Source organism: Penicillium arizonense, assembly GCF_001773325.1.
Source record: "Penicillium arizonense strain CBS 141311 chromosome Unknown PENARI_contig008, whole genome shotgun sequence".
Lineage (NCBI taxonomy): Eukaryota > Fungi > Ascomycota > Eurotiomycetes > Eurotiales > Aspergillaceae > Penicillium > Penicillium arizonense.
The window spans coordinates 1,178,780-1,194,268 of record NW_019173285.1 but is presented as its reverse complement, the minus strand read 5'-3'; the positions used below and the strand labels follow the sequence as shown (position 1 = coordinate 1,194,268).

General features: G+C 50.1%; 6 protein-coding genes across 6 annotated transcripts; 4 read left to right on the top strand and 2 right to left on the bottom strand.

Moving 5' to 3' along the window:
• Nucleotides 1–477: 477 nt before the first annotated feature.
• Nucleotides 478–3,606, top strand: PENARI_c008G03784 (tubulin gamma complex associated family protein; the record flags this gene model as incomplete). Its single annotated transcript, XM_022631397.1, has 2 exons — nt 478–1,702; nt 1,754–3,606. The coding sequence occupies 2 exons, from the start codon at nt 478–480 to the stop codon at nt 3,604–3,606; spliced, it is 3,078 nt and encodes a 1,025-aa protein (XP_022488554.1).
• A 2,665-nt stretch (nt 3,607–6,271) lies between these two features.
• PENARI_c008G10978 (uncharacterized protein) lies at nt 6,272–8,537 on the top strand (the record flags this gene model as incomplete). Its single annotated transcript, XM_022631642.1, has 6 exons — nt 6,272–6,314; nt 6,427–6,847; nt 6,905–7,322; nt 7,373–7,984; nt 8,034–8,125; nt 8,192–8,537. The coding sequence occupies 6 exons, from the start codon at nt 6,272–6,274 to the stop codon at nt 8,535–8,537; spliced, it is 1,932 nt and encodes a 643-aa protein (XP_022488668.1).
• A 358-nt stretch (nt 8,538–8,895) lies between these two features.
• Nucleotides 8,896–9,601, bottom strand: PENARI_c008G03810 (uncharacterized protein; the record flags this gene model as incomplete). The annotated part of the gene is made up of 3 exons (XM_022631398.1): nt 8,896–9,198; nt 9,327–9,415; nt 9,520–9,601. 3 exons carry the CDS (start codon nt 9,599–9,601, stop codon nt 8,896–8,898), a joined length of 474 nt encoding a protein of 157 aa, XP_022488561.1.
• Nucleotides 9,602–10,068: 467 nt separating this feature from the next.
• PENARI_c008G01640 (sugar porter family MFS transporter) lies at nt 10,069–12,062 on the top strand (the record flags this gene model as incomplete). The annotated part of the gene is made up of 8 exons (XM_022631320.1): nt 10,069–10,462; nt 10,522–10,611; nt 10,663–11,072; nt 11,130–11,321; nt 11,375–11,469; nt 11,531–11,687; nt 11,740–11,800; nt 11,857–12,062. 8 exons carry the CDS (start codon nt 10,069–10,071, stop codon nt 12,060–12,062), a joined length of 1,605 nt encoding a protein of 534 aa, XP_022488508.1.
• A 551-nt stretch (nt 12,063–12,613) lies between these two features.
• On the bottom strand, nt 12,614–14,041 carry PENARI_c008G09658 (mercuric reductase; the record flags this gene model as incomplete). Its single annotated transcript, XM_022631592.1, has 1 exon — nt 12,614–14,041. The coding sequence occupies one exon, from the start codon at nt 14,039–14,041 to the stop codon at nt 12,614–12,616; it is 1,428 nt and encodes a 475-aa protein (XP_022488726.1).
• Nucleotides 14,042–14,977: 936 nt separating this feature from the next.
• On the top strand, nt 14,978–15,394 carry PENARI_c008G09448 (uncharacterized protein; the record flags this gene model as incomplete). The annotated part of the gene is made up of 1 exon (XM_022631585.1): nt 14,978–15,394. The coding sequence occupies one exon, from the start codon at nt 14,978–14,980 to the stop codon at nt 15,392–15,394; it is 417 nt and encodes a 138-aa protein (XP_022488463.1).
• Nucleotides 15,395–15,489: the final 95 nt, after the last annotated feature.

Sequence of the window (15,489 nt, the reverse complement as noted above, 5' to 3'; positions counted from 1 at the left end):
CCTACGCTCTGCCGTGTAAAACAAGTAACATTGTGATAGGAGGAGGGACAGAATAGAGGAATCTGTATGTGAATCTAGGTGTCCCTTGCCTTGCGTTTTCACCGCACTTCCAAGTTTTTGATATCTTTGAGGCTGTAGGCCGAAAACTTTGATAGCGATAACGTTGGGCCGATAAGATATTATAGCCTGAGTAATATGGCAACAAGATCAGCCAAACACCACAAACACAAACATGCATCCTGTGAGCTTCCATGAGCCCCATGCTACTGCCCTTGCGATGCAATTCGGGAGATTTGTTCAGACAGACACGTGTTAAAACTCGAATTTCTCGTGTCTGAACTATCCGCGATCATTTCCCCAAGCCCGCGGTCAGGCTGCGGTCTCTTCTTGCCCAACAATTCTCCGTCAAACCACCCACTTATCACGTCCACGAACAAACACAACGAACAATCTGCCCAGCAGGGCACCGGGCAGATCATGTCAGCCGCACCACGAAACCCTGCCCGCGGGCGTCGCCTGGATGACGCCCTCTCACAGCTAGTCGACGGTCTAACCCCCGCGCTCCCCATCTCCGCCATCCAAGACACAGACTACTCCGACGAAGAAGAAGCGATCGCGTCCGCAGAGAACCGCCGGCACCATGTTCTCATGGAGCGCGCCTGGCGCATCCTTGATACCCACCCCAGCACCAATGCCCCAGACCCCGGGTCACCGGCGGGGCTTGGTGGGCGCCGAGGAAGTATCGCGGGAACAGAAAGCATCAACAACGCGCCGGATTTGATTAAGCGCAAATTGCGCCGAGAGAATGCCAGCCCTGATAAGGCTGTGCGATTTTCAAATCTATATTCGCGCCTTTTGACGCAGCCGGTGCTCTCGCAGAAATGGGGTATCCTCTTTTTGCTCTACAAATTGTCAGCCTCGGAGAGTCCGGTGGAAGGTGGAGGGAGGAGCCACAGTCCATTGATGGATGAGGCGCATCTACAAAATATGTTAACAAAGGACGGTACACGCCCGAGACGGGGTACGGTGGTCGACTCGGAGGATGAAGGCCCGGCTGTTAGCTCGTCAGCATCCCAACAGCGCGTTCCTGTGGCGGCAAAGATGGAGAGGCAAAGATCATTGCGACATGATATTGACCGTAACGAAGTGGACCATGCCGGGCGCAGTCATGTCGATACTGGAGCGAACAGCCATTCCAGCAATGAGCATCTTCGTGATCCATCACCTCCTCGGCCATCAACATCTGGTCATGGTAAGCCGCCTGGCCCTACTCCTACGGAACATAAGCTTCTACGTGACCTCCCATTCAACCTACAAGGGTTGTCTTCCTCCAACCTGCAGTTCAGTTCGCCGTCGAGCTTGAAACTACCCTCAAATCTGCCTGCGCCGATCGTGTCACTCCTTAACTCGTTGGCGGAACCATGTTTATTATACAAAGGGCTGTCTGTGTTTGTAGAGAACGAGGAAGGCGGACTGGTGAATCAGAGCTTGCGAGCTGCCATTGCCATCGAGCTGCGCGCATATCTCAGCTTGGTGGCTACATTAGAGGCGGAAATTCGACAGGCGCTGGCCGCTATCGGAGATGGTACCGTACCTCAAGGGGTACGGAAGGGCGGTGTCACCCTCAAACGATGTCTGGTTTGGACGAGAGATGCGACAATGGCACTTCGACTGATGAGCCTAATCGTGGAAGAGGCTCAAAGTAAGTCATACAGGTCAAACAATTCTACAGTTCATCAACTAATTTCCACAGGTAAAAAGGGTGGCCAGTTGATCTCTTTAATACACGGGTTTTCGACATCCCACGGAGATCCTTTCGTGTGTGCCTTCGCTGAGAAGCTTCTCGCATATGTTACGCGCCCATTCTACGACATGCTACGGCTATGGATCTATGATGGTGAACTATCAGATCCATACAAAGAGTTCTTTGTCGCAGAGCCAGGCTTCAGACCAAACAGTGACCCACGCCGAATTGCAACAAGCGTCTGGGAAGACAAATATAAGCTTGATGATGATATGGTGCCTTCGATCATCACCCAAGAATTTGCAAAGAAGATTTTCCTAATTGGAAAATCGCTGAACTTCATTCGATATGGCTGTGGCGATTCCGCGTGGGTGGAGGCATATTCTACAGAAGCCTCAAAAGAGCTACGATATGGTGACACGGCCACTCTAGAGACATCTATCGACGAGGCATATAAGACCACAATGGCCCGGCTGATCTCTCTGATGGGTGAAAGGTTCAACCTCTTTGATCATCTTCGAGCACTGAAGAGTTACTTGCTATTAGGCCAGGGTGACTTCATTGCCCTGCTCATGGAATCGCTTGCCTCGAACCTGGATCGTCCAGCAAATTCACAATATCGACACACTCTTACGGCACAATTGGAGCATGCCATTCGTGCCTCTAATGCACAATATGATACCCCAGAGGTGCTACGTCGGCTTGATGCCCGTATGCTCGAACTGAGCCACGGTGAAATTGGATGGGACTGTTTCACCTTGGAATATAAGATCGATGCCCCGGTTGACGTGGTCATCACCCCTTGGGCGTCTACTCAATACTTAAAAGTCTTCAACTTCCTCTGGCGCATCAAACGAGTCGAGTTCGCACTAAGCAGCACCTGGCGGCGGACAATGACCGGTGCACGCGGCGTGCTCGGCAACGTGGACGACAAAGTCGGCGCAGACTGGAAACGAGCACGATGCGTGATCGCGGAAATGATCCACTTCGTCAACCAGCTACAATACTACATCTTGTTCGAGGTTATCGAGTCCAGCTGGGACCAGCTCCTCACCGCCATCCGCAAACCAGGTTGCACCCTGGACGACCTGATCGAAGCACACACCAAATACCTCAACTCCATCACCCACAAGGGCCTACTAGGGTCCGCATCGTCCTCCCGATACGGCAACTCAACCTCCACCTCCGCCAAACAACCCGAAGAAAGCTTCCTCAGCCAGCTCCACCAAATCCTCAAGTTCATGCTTGCCTACAAAGATGCCGTAGACGGCTTGTACTCCTTCTCGGTTGCGGAGTTCACCCGCCGCCAGGAGATCAACGCCAAGATCGAGACTCGCACTGCTCAAGGTCATTGGGGCATCACAGACCGTGATCTCCTGTCCCGCCAATCCAACAGCCGCCCTGGAACCTCAATGGCCTCCACCCCAGACGTGCGGCCCGACAGCGCCGGAGTCGACGGTGTAAGCACTCCCCTCTCACTATCCGGCCACAACCTCACGGCCGACGACAACATGCTCGCCTCGCTCCGCGTCCGTCTCCGCGAACTCTCAGCCGACTTTCGGTCACGACTTAACATCCTCCTCGGTGACCTGGCCTACCAGCCAGACGTAGATATGCGGTTCCTAGGCGTTGTCATGAACTTCAACGATGTCTACGACCCCAAGCGGCGACGGGCAACGGGCCCGAGCGCGCGAGATAAGGAGAAAGAGAAAGAGCGGGAGCGGGAGAAGGCGATACGAAGGGCTGCGGCGTCAGCTGCGGCCACGGGTTCTGGAAATGAAGGTGTACCGAAGGAACTGCGAAGGGAGAGGTCGGATACTGGGGCGAAGGATCCTAGCATGGCTCATGGGAAAGGGGTATAATTGTGTACTGTATCTATTGGGCTCTTGCGGGGGCATTAATGCGATTGACGAGTTTCATGATGTTCTTCTATTGTTTTAAGATGTCTATTTTTTTTTGGTTCATAGGCTGCGCATCTGTGGACCTCGGCCAAATGTCGGAGATACTCTGTAATCTTATTTTTAAGCTTATTTTCCTTAATTCTTTGTTACTTAGTATGCTTGGATGTCTCGCAGCGTAGTAATTGACTTGACAAATGGTGTCAGGGGCAAAAGAGGTATCTGTTCCGATTCCGTTGGTCATACGGAGGACTCCGTAGGGAGTATAGACTCTTATCATCCTATCTTCCAAGTTAGTTTCAGTTTGTCAACCCATTGCATTGCTGTATAGAGTCGAAGCCACAGATCGAGCAGACAGTGATCTGCATATAGATCAATAAAAGAAGAAATAACATAATATTAATAACAGCTGCAACGTCTCAGCCCTCCTCAAAACCCAAAACGCTATGATCGTGGCTTATCTCCCCCGTCTCGAACACGAGGACCATCAGTAGTTTCCCTAGCTATCATTGGATCCACTGGGTGAGGACGGAGTTCCGTGGGAAATTTCTATTATCCTTCATTATTTCTTGAGATTCTTTTACTAACATGCCGCAGATTGGGCCACTTGCGGCCTCCGTCGGCCACGGCGTTGTTTACTACGTGGACCCACTTTGGAATGAAAAGCGGAGTTCGCCGTGAGAGTGCAACGTTGGGAGTCCGGAGGTGGCCTCCGACGCTAGGGTAGTTTGCTATTATTCAATGGTATTTGTATAGATGTTGTATATGTTGTATATAGCTGTAGATAGAGACATACTTGTACAGAATATAGAGATAGATTTGCATATGCATTGCGTTTTGATGACAGGAATCTATTTGAGATGACCACCCATATTTGATAACGCTAAAGGGGAATATTATTTTGTTGACAATTACATGGTTTAATCTTGAATAACATGAAAGCTAGTGATGTCTAATTAGAATTGTCATATGCTTTACAAATTCCATGTTCACCTGTCAAGGTGATTTAAGCTTAATCTCGCATGGTATCTTCAAAGTTAAATAACATAAGAATATTATCACAGCATGTCATATCATTTAAATCAATCTATCAAATCAATTAAATAATTCAGACTACTCGGATTGATTTTCTTTCGGATTCGAGCCTTTATCCAATCCTGTAGGGACCGAGCAAGAGGATTGTAATATTTACTGTTGGTTGGGTGAGACGGAGTAACGCAAATCTTATCAGAATGATCTAGATCTACCATTGCTCTACGAAATGCCCTAATGAACAAGAGATAATTAGAGCTGAGGGGTGCGATCACGCCTTGTGTGCTCTCCTATCAGATCACCCTGATTTGCATAGACGAAAGCCGTAGGACCATTTCTTCCCAGGCTCTTGGACTATGTTATGTATACATAAACAAAATGCTCCCAGATCCAGTTTCACAACTCACCTGCATATTATCCAGTTTCTACACCTGTGGTTGTGCTATAAGTATAGGCTTCACCGCCATCCGGTCAATCCTAACCCAGTGTGCAAAACCGCTATGTCGTAACGCCTCTCGGTTCAACAGGGATCTCTGAAATCATATCTAGCCTCCCCACAGTGAAGCTATTTACCTGCAGGGATATTCCAAAATGACCTTCCAACCTACAAAAAAGAGGCTCTGAATTCTCGTCCATGAGTGTGAACTCGCCACTATGTTTCTCACGGCATCCAGCTAACTTGAACCAAAAACAGAACAGAAAAAAAAAAAAAACCACAAAAAAACAAACAAACATACAGCAGTAAGGATTCGCTAGTGGTCACCTAACTGCTAACTTACCAGCGTGGTCTATGCTCGATCAATAGTTCGATGGGTGTCACCCGAGTAAGAACCAGGCCAGGCTGTGCGGTCGACGCTCTGGCCTTCTAGTACTTGAAAACAGTTAGATGATTTTGCACTCCAAACTGGTCCCTTGGCATATGCAAAAAGCCGTTGTATTTGCTGGAGACTAGCTTCCCCCAAAGTGCTTCGCTTGACACTGTTGAACTTCTATGGCCCACACCAGTAGCCTTGAAGAGGTGTGCGTAAGCTTATGATAATTCGCAGGCCCGGTGAATACACTTAGGGCAAACATTTACGCGTAATTCGATGTGCCCATCAGCGGATGCTAAGTGCAGCGGCGGTAGATTGGAGATTGGATATCGGGTAGTAGAGACCTATGGCGATGCTAGCCGCACCGTGTCCCGCTAGGCAAACAAGGCTACGTTAGCAACGGTGCTGCACTTGTAACCCTAAACATTCCGATAGTCTGTATAATACGTTGGTAGTACTCGATGTGGGCGAGGTACCGATTTAGTGTTCGCCCGCTGACTCAGATCTCGATGTGTTTTGAGACCTCTCGTGACTTGCGGCTCCTCGGTTAGACCGGGTCGCCGAGATAATTAAGTGCCGATTTCTTGAATGTCGCTCGATCGCTTGACGGGCTTCTGTCACATCCTTCGGTAATCATCCCCACCGCATTTTCCCTGCTCGGACAGGTCACACGTGCTGCGACGCACCCCGTGGACCTTTGCGTCAAGCTCCGTGCAACTTGCCAAAGCTCCGCGCCTTGGCTCAAATACCACTTTCTACCCAACCTGGAATGGTCTAATCAGTGAATGTCGCAAAAACCGCGAAAGCTTCAGCGCGTCTCTAAGGCCTGTATGTCCCCTAATGTTCGATTTGTTTAATCTGGAGTTCTCCACTCTTTAGCTCGGCGGTCTAAACCCCGGACATGAGGCCTGCATTCGCTAACGTGCGCAACCTAATGCAGGCGACTTTTGTAACAGACGCAGCATCAAATGCAGCCGGAGCGATGACCCGCTAGGCCGCTGTCAAAATTGTGCGGATTTCGATGTGCCGTGCACCTTTGATCGCCCCGGGAAACGCGGGGGCGTCAAGCCTGGCACTCGGGCGAGTGGTCGCGATGCTCAGTTTGTGAGGGCATCAGTCGATCATAGTATTCCTACGGTGGCAGCGACTGTAAGCGGCGGAAGAGCCTCCTGCTCTTCGCCTTCTAGCAGTTCGTACCGTCCATCGATCTCCGATGATCCCTGGTCTACCTTTAATCATGGCTGGTCAGCCGAGGGTGATGATGACGGGCCGCTGCGCAATTCTTGGAAAGCATTTGCCATTGCTTGTGACCGGCAAGTAAGAAATTTAGTCCAGGTTTATTTCGAGATCGTCTATCCAATGTATGATGAATGCTAATCCTCCTGGCTGACTACGTTGACTGAGCATATCATCTCCAGATTTCCCTTGTTTCACATGCCGTCGTTCATAGAGCAGGTCAACAGCAAGAAGCATCTCCAAAATCAAGGGCTCTTTGCCTCCACGATGGCTGTTTGCTCTTTGGTCTCCGCCCGCGTGCGTGACGGTGCATTGTTCTCTAATCGGTGGGTCCGAGAAGAGCTCATAGATCCACCCTCCGAGGCTTTCTTTGCAGCTGCTAGGGACTGTATTCCTCAGGACCTTGTCGCATCCAAAGGTATTCAATATATGCGGGCGTGTGCCATACTTGCTATCGCCAGTATTCAAAACGGCCAGATCAAAAACATGCAGAAGTATTCCGGCTTATACCACACCTTGACTTCGATGGATGGCCTTTATGACGAAAAGCTCTGGCCAAAAGACTTAAGTCCGATTGAGACGGAGGAGCGGCGGCGACTTGTATGGAATATACCCTTTACCTGTTATCGCCTTACTGACTACAACGGTAGTTCTGGTCGATCTATACGCTAGACATATATTCGACCATTGTGTGGGGTGGCGTTATTCGATATCGTGAAGCCCATTCCTTGGTGCACTATCCAAGCGAAGTAGACGACGAATTTATCACACAACATGGCTATGGCGTGCCGCGTGTATCCCCGGAATCGAGTTTGCTTCCGCCTAGCAACGTGACCGTCGTCTCCCGCCAGCCTGTGACCTGGCTGCGTGGTTGGAACTTCACCACAGACCTCTACCGCATTCTTGAGCATGTGGTCGATGGCAATAGACGCCGCTTCTCTTCGGCTAATGGGACGACACAAGTGTGGTCACTATTTGATCCATTACCTATGTCAGAGCCGGCGGTCATGGATCAAGTCCTTACTATGTACTCAGCACTTCCATCGCAGTTTCGGGAGACGCCGCCCACTACAGGAGACATGTCTAAGGACTTATTCGGGTTCCAGTCTGCCAACATTCAGGCGACGCTACAACTCCTTCGGATGGTGCTCTTGTCTACGGAGGAAATTGGGGTGGAGCGAAAATGCGACGTAGCGGGAGAACTGCTCAGCGTGTTTTCGAATGTACCCATCGAGTACTTGAAAGCGATCAGCTCCCCTTTGGTATGTGCAGTCTTCATGCTTCTCTGGAATATGTACTGATAAATCCCAGCTCCATCACCTTGGCGGAATTGGCTATATCCTCGGCTCTGTAATGGAAGGGAATTTGTCTGAAGCATCCTACACACGAGTTCGCACATTACTGTACGTTACCCCATTCAGTGGTAGCCGATTGAGGCCTTGGATTCTAGCTGATATCTTCGCATACAGGCTTCAAATGGCAGATCTCTTACAACGTCTCGAAACGGGACTACATCGTGCCTCCGGTGCCGGCGAACGACTGCGGTCCCAGGTTGATCGAATAGACGGCTACATGCGTACCTCCCGTCTGCTAGATCTTACTGCACCGAGTGACGCGATGCAAGCCATCGACGCAGATCCAGAATCGGACGTCCCGTCAGCGTATGCACAAGGCACCACCGCCGTCGGAGCCTCGCCTGGTGCTGGCCTCGACCAGATCTCCGAGTTTCAGCTGCCGCCAGATCTGCTCTCAGATTGGCCATGGCCGTTGGATTCTTACAATACCGAGGGATTTCTGCCTCTGGCATTCGAATAGTTTCATTTTTTGGTGGTGAGGGTCTGGAATTGGCATGTTCAGCTAAGCACAACATAAATGCTGCTGTATTTAATCATTTCCTGTGCGATCCTTGTTGCTACACATACGATTATACCCTGGGGTTAGAGACAAACACAGTCTGTCACGGATCATTTTCCCTTTGTCTTCAACCCCCTTCAATAAATCTGCCAGGATCACATCTCGATCGACCACATCCCAGGTAAGAAACTCCCAGGAGTTCTGGTATGAACTACCAGATCGCTGTGTTCGACGGATCTTGAAGCCAGACGGCATCCTGGCCACGCGTGACACGGCGGACCAGCCTATGGGAACGAGCATGCCCACGCTGGCCCGCAGCTCAGATTTTGATGCTGACGGCGGCAAGGTCCACATCGGGGCCAGAACTACGGTGTGCTCGGAGCCGGAAACCCCGAAGCGGCTGGCTGGGCGGGCCGCCGGCCAGCTGCAGCATGGAGATCCATTCCGTCAGAGCTGGCTGGATGCCGGCATTACCGAGGACGAGATACAGCAGACACTGCTCGCCGTGGCGAACTGGCGGCGCTGCGTGCGAGATGCTCGTGTGAAAGTAAACGACCGGACGGGCTAATGGTGAAAGGAACTTGGTCAGATTAAATTCGGTAAATTGTGCTTTGATTAGGTACTAATATAAATGTACTAAATTGTCATTGAGGAATCGCTTTATTTCATGATAGATGAACCACTTAGAAAAGCATTCGACTGCTACGTGTATTCATTAATGTCATATATTGACCATGAACACTCCTGGACATTGCCTAGGCCAGTATCAAAGTCGTAGCATTCGTCTACGCCGCCGTGGCTGTCAGCAGCTGAAAGCGCATCGGCGAATCTGGGATCTCCTGGCGGAAGAGGGTAAGGGCGCGTAAGGGCACCGTCGATGCTATCCTTCATTCACAGTGACTTCCATCTTCCCTTCCTATGATAACCAGGCTAGAGCACTCACCATCGACGTCCCACTGTTCAGACACAAGGACGGTCAGATCCAAGGCATGGCCTGTAGTGCCGTTGACCATGTTCGAAACCATGATTGATCTACACAAGAGGGTCCAATGACGCTATCAAAAAAGTACGCAGAGTGTGAGCGGGGATTAGGCCGCATTTAACGGAAGCCGAAGTCCCATCGCTGACCAAATAGTAGAAAACACCAGCCAGCCATGGTATACATTTGATCTCCAATTAGGCTCAACGCCAAAAATGCTAAATGGTCGCTTCGGTTAAACGGGAAAGCGGCAACATGTTTATTGTCGCCTCCCGTTGCCACTAGGAGGCCGAGTGAAGACCGAGGCTGAAGAAACAAGAAACAAGCTCAATCTCAATCTCAGCAAATGCTGTTAAACGGCCACGCGCCTGAATGAGAGCTGGATGTTTCCCCCGCGCTTCTCCAGGATCAGCTCCATTCCGATCGGCCGGGGTCGGATGCTCCACCTTATAAAGCATTCGCGAGCCCCCGATAATTTCGATGTAGGAACTAGGACAGAGCAATAAACGAAACATGGGCTATACAACGCTCTGGAGGCGGCTCTCGTCGCGGCAGCTGAATATCACCATCCAGGTGTTCTCGCTCATCTCCATCTTCTTCGAAGGGTATGACCAGGGTGTCATGGGCGGCGTCAATGCCTCGCCCAAGTACGTGACCCTAGTCGGCATTGGGAAGCCGGATGGCACCGTGACAGACACTACACACCAGGGCGGAATTGTCAGTGTCTACTACCTGGGTGCCATCTTCGGCTGCTTTGCTGGAGGGTGGTTGGCTGACCGAGTTGGTCGAATCAATGGCCTGCTGATGGGCGCGTTGTTTGCATTGGTGGGCGGCGCATTACAGGCTGCCGCTCAGAATTCGAACTTTATGATCTGTGCTCGAGTGGTGACGGGTATTGGTACCGGAGGTGAGTTCTTTTGTACGATGGCCGATTGTTCTAACTTGTTCTAACTCGTGATGATGCAGCCTTAACCGGCATCACTCCTGTCTTGGTGTCAGAAACGTCGTCCGCAGATCACCGCGGCGGGTTTCTGGGATACGTCTTCATTGCCAACTGTAAGCAGAGTCGGAGGCCTTTCTTTTGGGTGTCTTGCTAACACCTTTCAGATCTCGGAATATCAGTCGCATACTGGATATCCTTCGGTCTCGCCTTCATCAATAACGGATATTCAGACGTGCGATGGCGGTTCTTACTTGCCTTCCAATGCTTCCCAGCCCTGATTCTTGTCTGCTGCATCAAGATGCTGCCGGATAGTCCCCGGTATCTCGCTTCAGTTGGTAGGAACGAAGAGGCGCGTGAGCTGTTGGAGCACATTCGCAAGCACAAGGCCAGCCCAGAGGAGATTGATCGGGAATACTTGGAGATTGTCGCTATGGGAGAGGGAAGCCAGCGCAGCTCTCCTATCCAATTTGTAAAGATCTTGCTCGGGAAGGGTGGAAGGCAGCATCCGAATTTGGGCAGGCGAGCTTGGCTGTGTGTCTGGCTTCAGATCATGGCCTCCTGGACAGGTATTACGGTAGGTGCATCCCGGTCAGCATTACTCTATGACAATCTCTAACTCGGTTGAATACAGGCTGTCACTGCATATTCTCCAGTTCTCTTGCGCCAGGCCGGATACAGCACCATCACGCAAAACGGTCTGGCTGGGGGAATCAACACGGTTGGCATCATCGGTACCATAATAAGTGCTCAGATCGTCGATCGCCTAGGTCGCCGTATCTGTCTCATGGGTGGTTCCGCAGTGCTATTTGCTGTCAATATAATTGTATGTCTCTACTTCCATGGAAATTGCGATGCCTGTCTCTAACTGGATGCCAGGCTGGAGCTGTCTACGAGGGCTCATTGCATACTCCCAGCAAGGCTGCTCAGTTTGCTCCCGCGGCTGTTACCATGCTGTTTTTGTTCAATATTGGGTTAGTCGACCACATTCAATTCTTAGCTGTCCTCCAATACTAATCTGATGTCTTCTAACAGTTATGCCGCGACCTGGGGTACTGTCGCGTTCTTGGTGCCCACGGAGATATTTCCCAGTGACTTGCGAGCCCAGGGTAATGGCTTCGGCATCACTGGTTGGGCTATTGGCGTGGGCATGACGACTTTGGTCAATCCGATTATGTTCCAGGCCATGACGGTAAGCTTAGCAAGTAATCCTGTTGTACATGAAGCTGACCACTATTTCACAGAGCCGCACCTACTTCCTCTTCGCCGGCCTTAATTTGATTTGGATCCCCATCATTTACCTCTGTACGTTCTTGCTACGACAAGGAATATTGAAAGTCCAAAGCTAATAACAGTCATAGTCTACCCCGAAACCCGTAACCGCTCCCTGGAATCGATTGAAGCACTATTTTCTACTCCGAGTCCCTTCTACTGGAAGATGGAGCAGGCGTATAAGCTGCATGGCGATGTCTTGGTGGAATACAGAGCCCGTAAGAGTCACGGCCTTGATGCTGACCAGAATGAGTTGTCATCATATGAGAAACCAGAGGAGCAGACGATTGCTTGATGCTCTGAATAATTTGTACAGTTTATTGAATATGATTGAATCAGTGTTTCTTGCACATGATAAAAGCTCACCTATGCTTGTCAACCGAAGTGTTTTAGAAGACATTAAGCTATACTGTATAGCTTCTTCTCGGTTGAAGCGACATGGTTTGTAAGTTTCTAGGGCGCCATCGTCAAAAGAAACAAATAAAGGGATTAAATGGTTTAGGATTAAGTGCCGAGAACAGTAGCACTGTCGAAAATTATCAAAGAAAACTTCATCTTGGTATGACCAAGGTTGGCAACGGCCTACGGGGATACAAGAGGCTAATGTTTGAATATAAAACTTAATACAATATAAGTTAATACACAATAGGACAAGGATTATTTTAGAGTGACGAGACGTAAGAAAGGAAGAAAGAGTGTAGGTGGTGACACCGGTTTCGAGACGTACTGTACGATGATAGATATTCGCACAAACTTGGGGCAATTTGGAAGTGTTCATGCACCCTCAACTCGAATAGGTCTTTCTGCGCATGGTGGTATAGAGCATATGTACAGAACACACTGCGCTCATTCCAAAAATCCCCAAATGTTGTTCAGACTCTCTGCTAGAGTGGGATGAGCCAAGACTGCATCTCGCAATTTTTGGTAGGGAACATCTCCGATCATCGCTATTTCCACGATGCTCATGATTTCGCCACCCTCGATGCCCAAGCAGGAAAACCCTAGAATCAAACCTGTATCACCGTCCACCACAGCTTTCATCATTCCTCTCGACTCGTCCGTTTCTAAGGCGCGGGCGACGTATGCCATTGGCATTTTCGCAGTTTGAATCCTCTTGTTGGGGAACTTTACACGAGCTTCCTGCTCATGGAGGCCGACGTGCGCGAATTGGGGATCGGTGAACACCACGTACGGGACAATGCGGTCTTTGATAGAGAGCCTCGTAGGTGGTAATGAAAGCATGTTAGACCGAAGGATGCGAAAGTCGTCGTACGAGATATGCGTGAATGCCGGTGGTCCTTTCACGTCGCCTATTGCAAAAATAGAAGGAGACGAAGTCTCGAGGTATTCGTTTGTCACAATAAATCCTTTCTTGTCCATGTCGATATTTGCAGCTTCTGGCTTCAACCGGTCTGTATTTGGAATCCGGCCGGTAGCGAATAGGATGTGCGTTCCTTCGACGGTTCGATCGCCATTATTGGTGTGGAAATCAAGTGTAAACCCGCTAGGCGACGGCGCAATTCTGACAGGGTCAGAATTCAAGTGTACTGTAAGTCCATCCTCCTGAAAAATATTTCGCAGCAGGTGAGCAATTTCCTCGTCCTCGCGCGGTAGTAATTGTTTTCCACGCTGGATTATGGTGACCTGTGCACCTAGTCTGCGAAACAATTGTGCAAATTCCACTCCCACATATCCTCCTCCAATCACCACGAGGTGGCCAGGAACCTCGTCTAGCTCTTGAATTGACGTGGAATCCAAGACTGCTTTTTGATCAAGCAAGCCGATCCCTTCGAGGAGTGGTGGTGCAGGTCGTGCTCCGACATTGATGAATATCTTCTGGCCTTGGACAGTTCTCACGTTGCCACTACTATCTTTGTACTTGAGTGTCTTCTCGTCCACGAAAGTAGCTTCACCAGTCAGGACATCCACGCCAGCATCTCTTAACTTAGTCTCACTACTACCGCGGAATGAGGCGACGATGTCGCGTTTCCGTTGGCGGACCTTGAGCATGTCGACCACGGCCACATTCACATCGGGCTCATGCTCACAAGTGTGTACACCATAATCTAGTCCCTTACGAACTAGATAGGCGATGCGACCTGATGCAATTAACGTTTTTGTCGGTGTACAGCCTTCATTAATACAGCTTCCACCGATATGCTCGCGTTCAATCAGCGCTGTTTTTTGTCCTGCTTTCGCAAATGCGGCGGCCAGGGGTGTGCCGGATTGGCCAGAGCCAATAATTATGACTTCGTACTGTGTGTTTGTCGCCATATTGCAATAGCGCTTCAGCGAGTTGAGCACAGCCGGGCGACGAAACATCAACTACTAACTGATTCAAAATATGAGGTCGGTCCGGTTCGAGCACGTAAATAGGAGTCAGTAGTTGATCCTACACAGGTTCTGAAACAATACCTAGAGCTATGCTTTAATGGAGGTATTAGCCTAGCGACAAGACAACCAATTCACCGATTCAATGATGCATGGTCTTGCGTTATTGGTCGGAATGTGGAATCATGAACGTCACGACGGTTTTCAAAGGCATCAATACGTAATTCCCGGCTGAGTTAACCACCCGGCTGATCGGGCCACTTCGTCGCTCATTACTATTTTCTAAATTGGCATATTTCAATCAAAACGCTATAATATGTTCACTGTAGCTAGCTGCCTTTACATTGATTTAAGCTATGCTCTTTCCGCACCTACTACACCCAAGGCTGCGTGCGTTTGGGCGACGGAAGTGGTAATACAGGATACTGAGCAGCAGCTGGCGGAAGTGATTGAATGCGTTTAAATGGGTTGGTCGGCAGCTGAAGTAGCTCCAGCACCACCAAGGTAAAATCGCCTTGTCTACTTATCTCCGTTTTGGGAAGTGTTTGTTTTTGCCGCCTCTTCTCTTTCGTTGATCAGCCATACGCTTTGCCGGAAGCCAATATTCAGCCGCTGCTCCGCTAGCGGTCGAGAAACTCATCCAAAGGTACAATTGCATTAGACTGTCGAAGGCCCCCCACCAGCAAAAGCGGCGAAGGCCCGTTTGGGGACGCATATTGCGCGGTACTGGGGGAAGTCGTGGGTGTCATTGGCCGCATTGGTCAGCAAGCTCATCCACCGAGCGACATACTGATATATCCTCTGTCCCATAACTCCGCTGGAATACACGATCTAGCGGTGCCTTCGCTAGGTGCTCAAAGTATATTATTGTTTGTCATAATGACCGGAAATGAGAGTGCGATGAATTTGACCAGGAAAGCAATCGAGGAACACTGGCAGGCCTCGGATGACCGTGATACCGAAGCCGAATACGCCATCTATGCCGCAGACGCCATTCTAGACTACCCGCAATCAGGGGAGCGTTTCAAAGGTCGTGCGGCAATTTCTGCACAGCGTGGTGGACACCCGGCTGACCGGCATTTCACGGTGCTACGGATCTCAGGCGACGGCCATCTATGGGTGAGCGAGTGCATCATCACCTATGACGGAGTACCAACATATTCAGTCTCCATCATGCAGTTTGCTCGCGAACTTGTGGTGCACGAGACACAGTATTTCACTGAGAAATTCAGTGCACCTACGTGGCGGGCAGCGCTCGCCGAGCCTATACCAGGCAGGTATATCGAAGAGGCATGATCACGTCCTTAACCCAAGCCAAATCTTCCGCCTTTTTGAGAGAAGTGATTTTGGACAAATCTTTACAGCGGTACTAACATCTCTGGCGTGTCTTT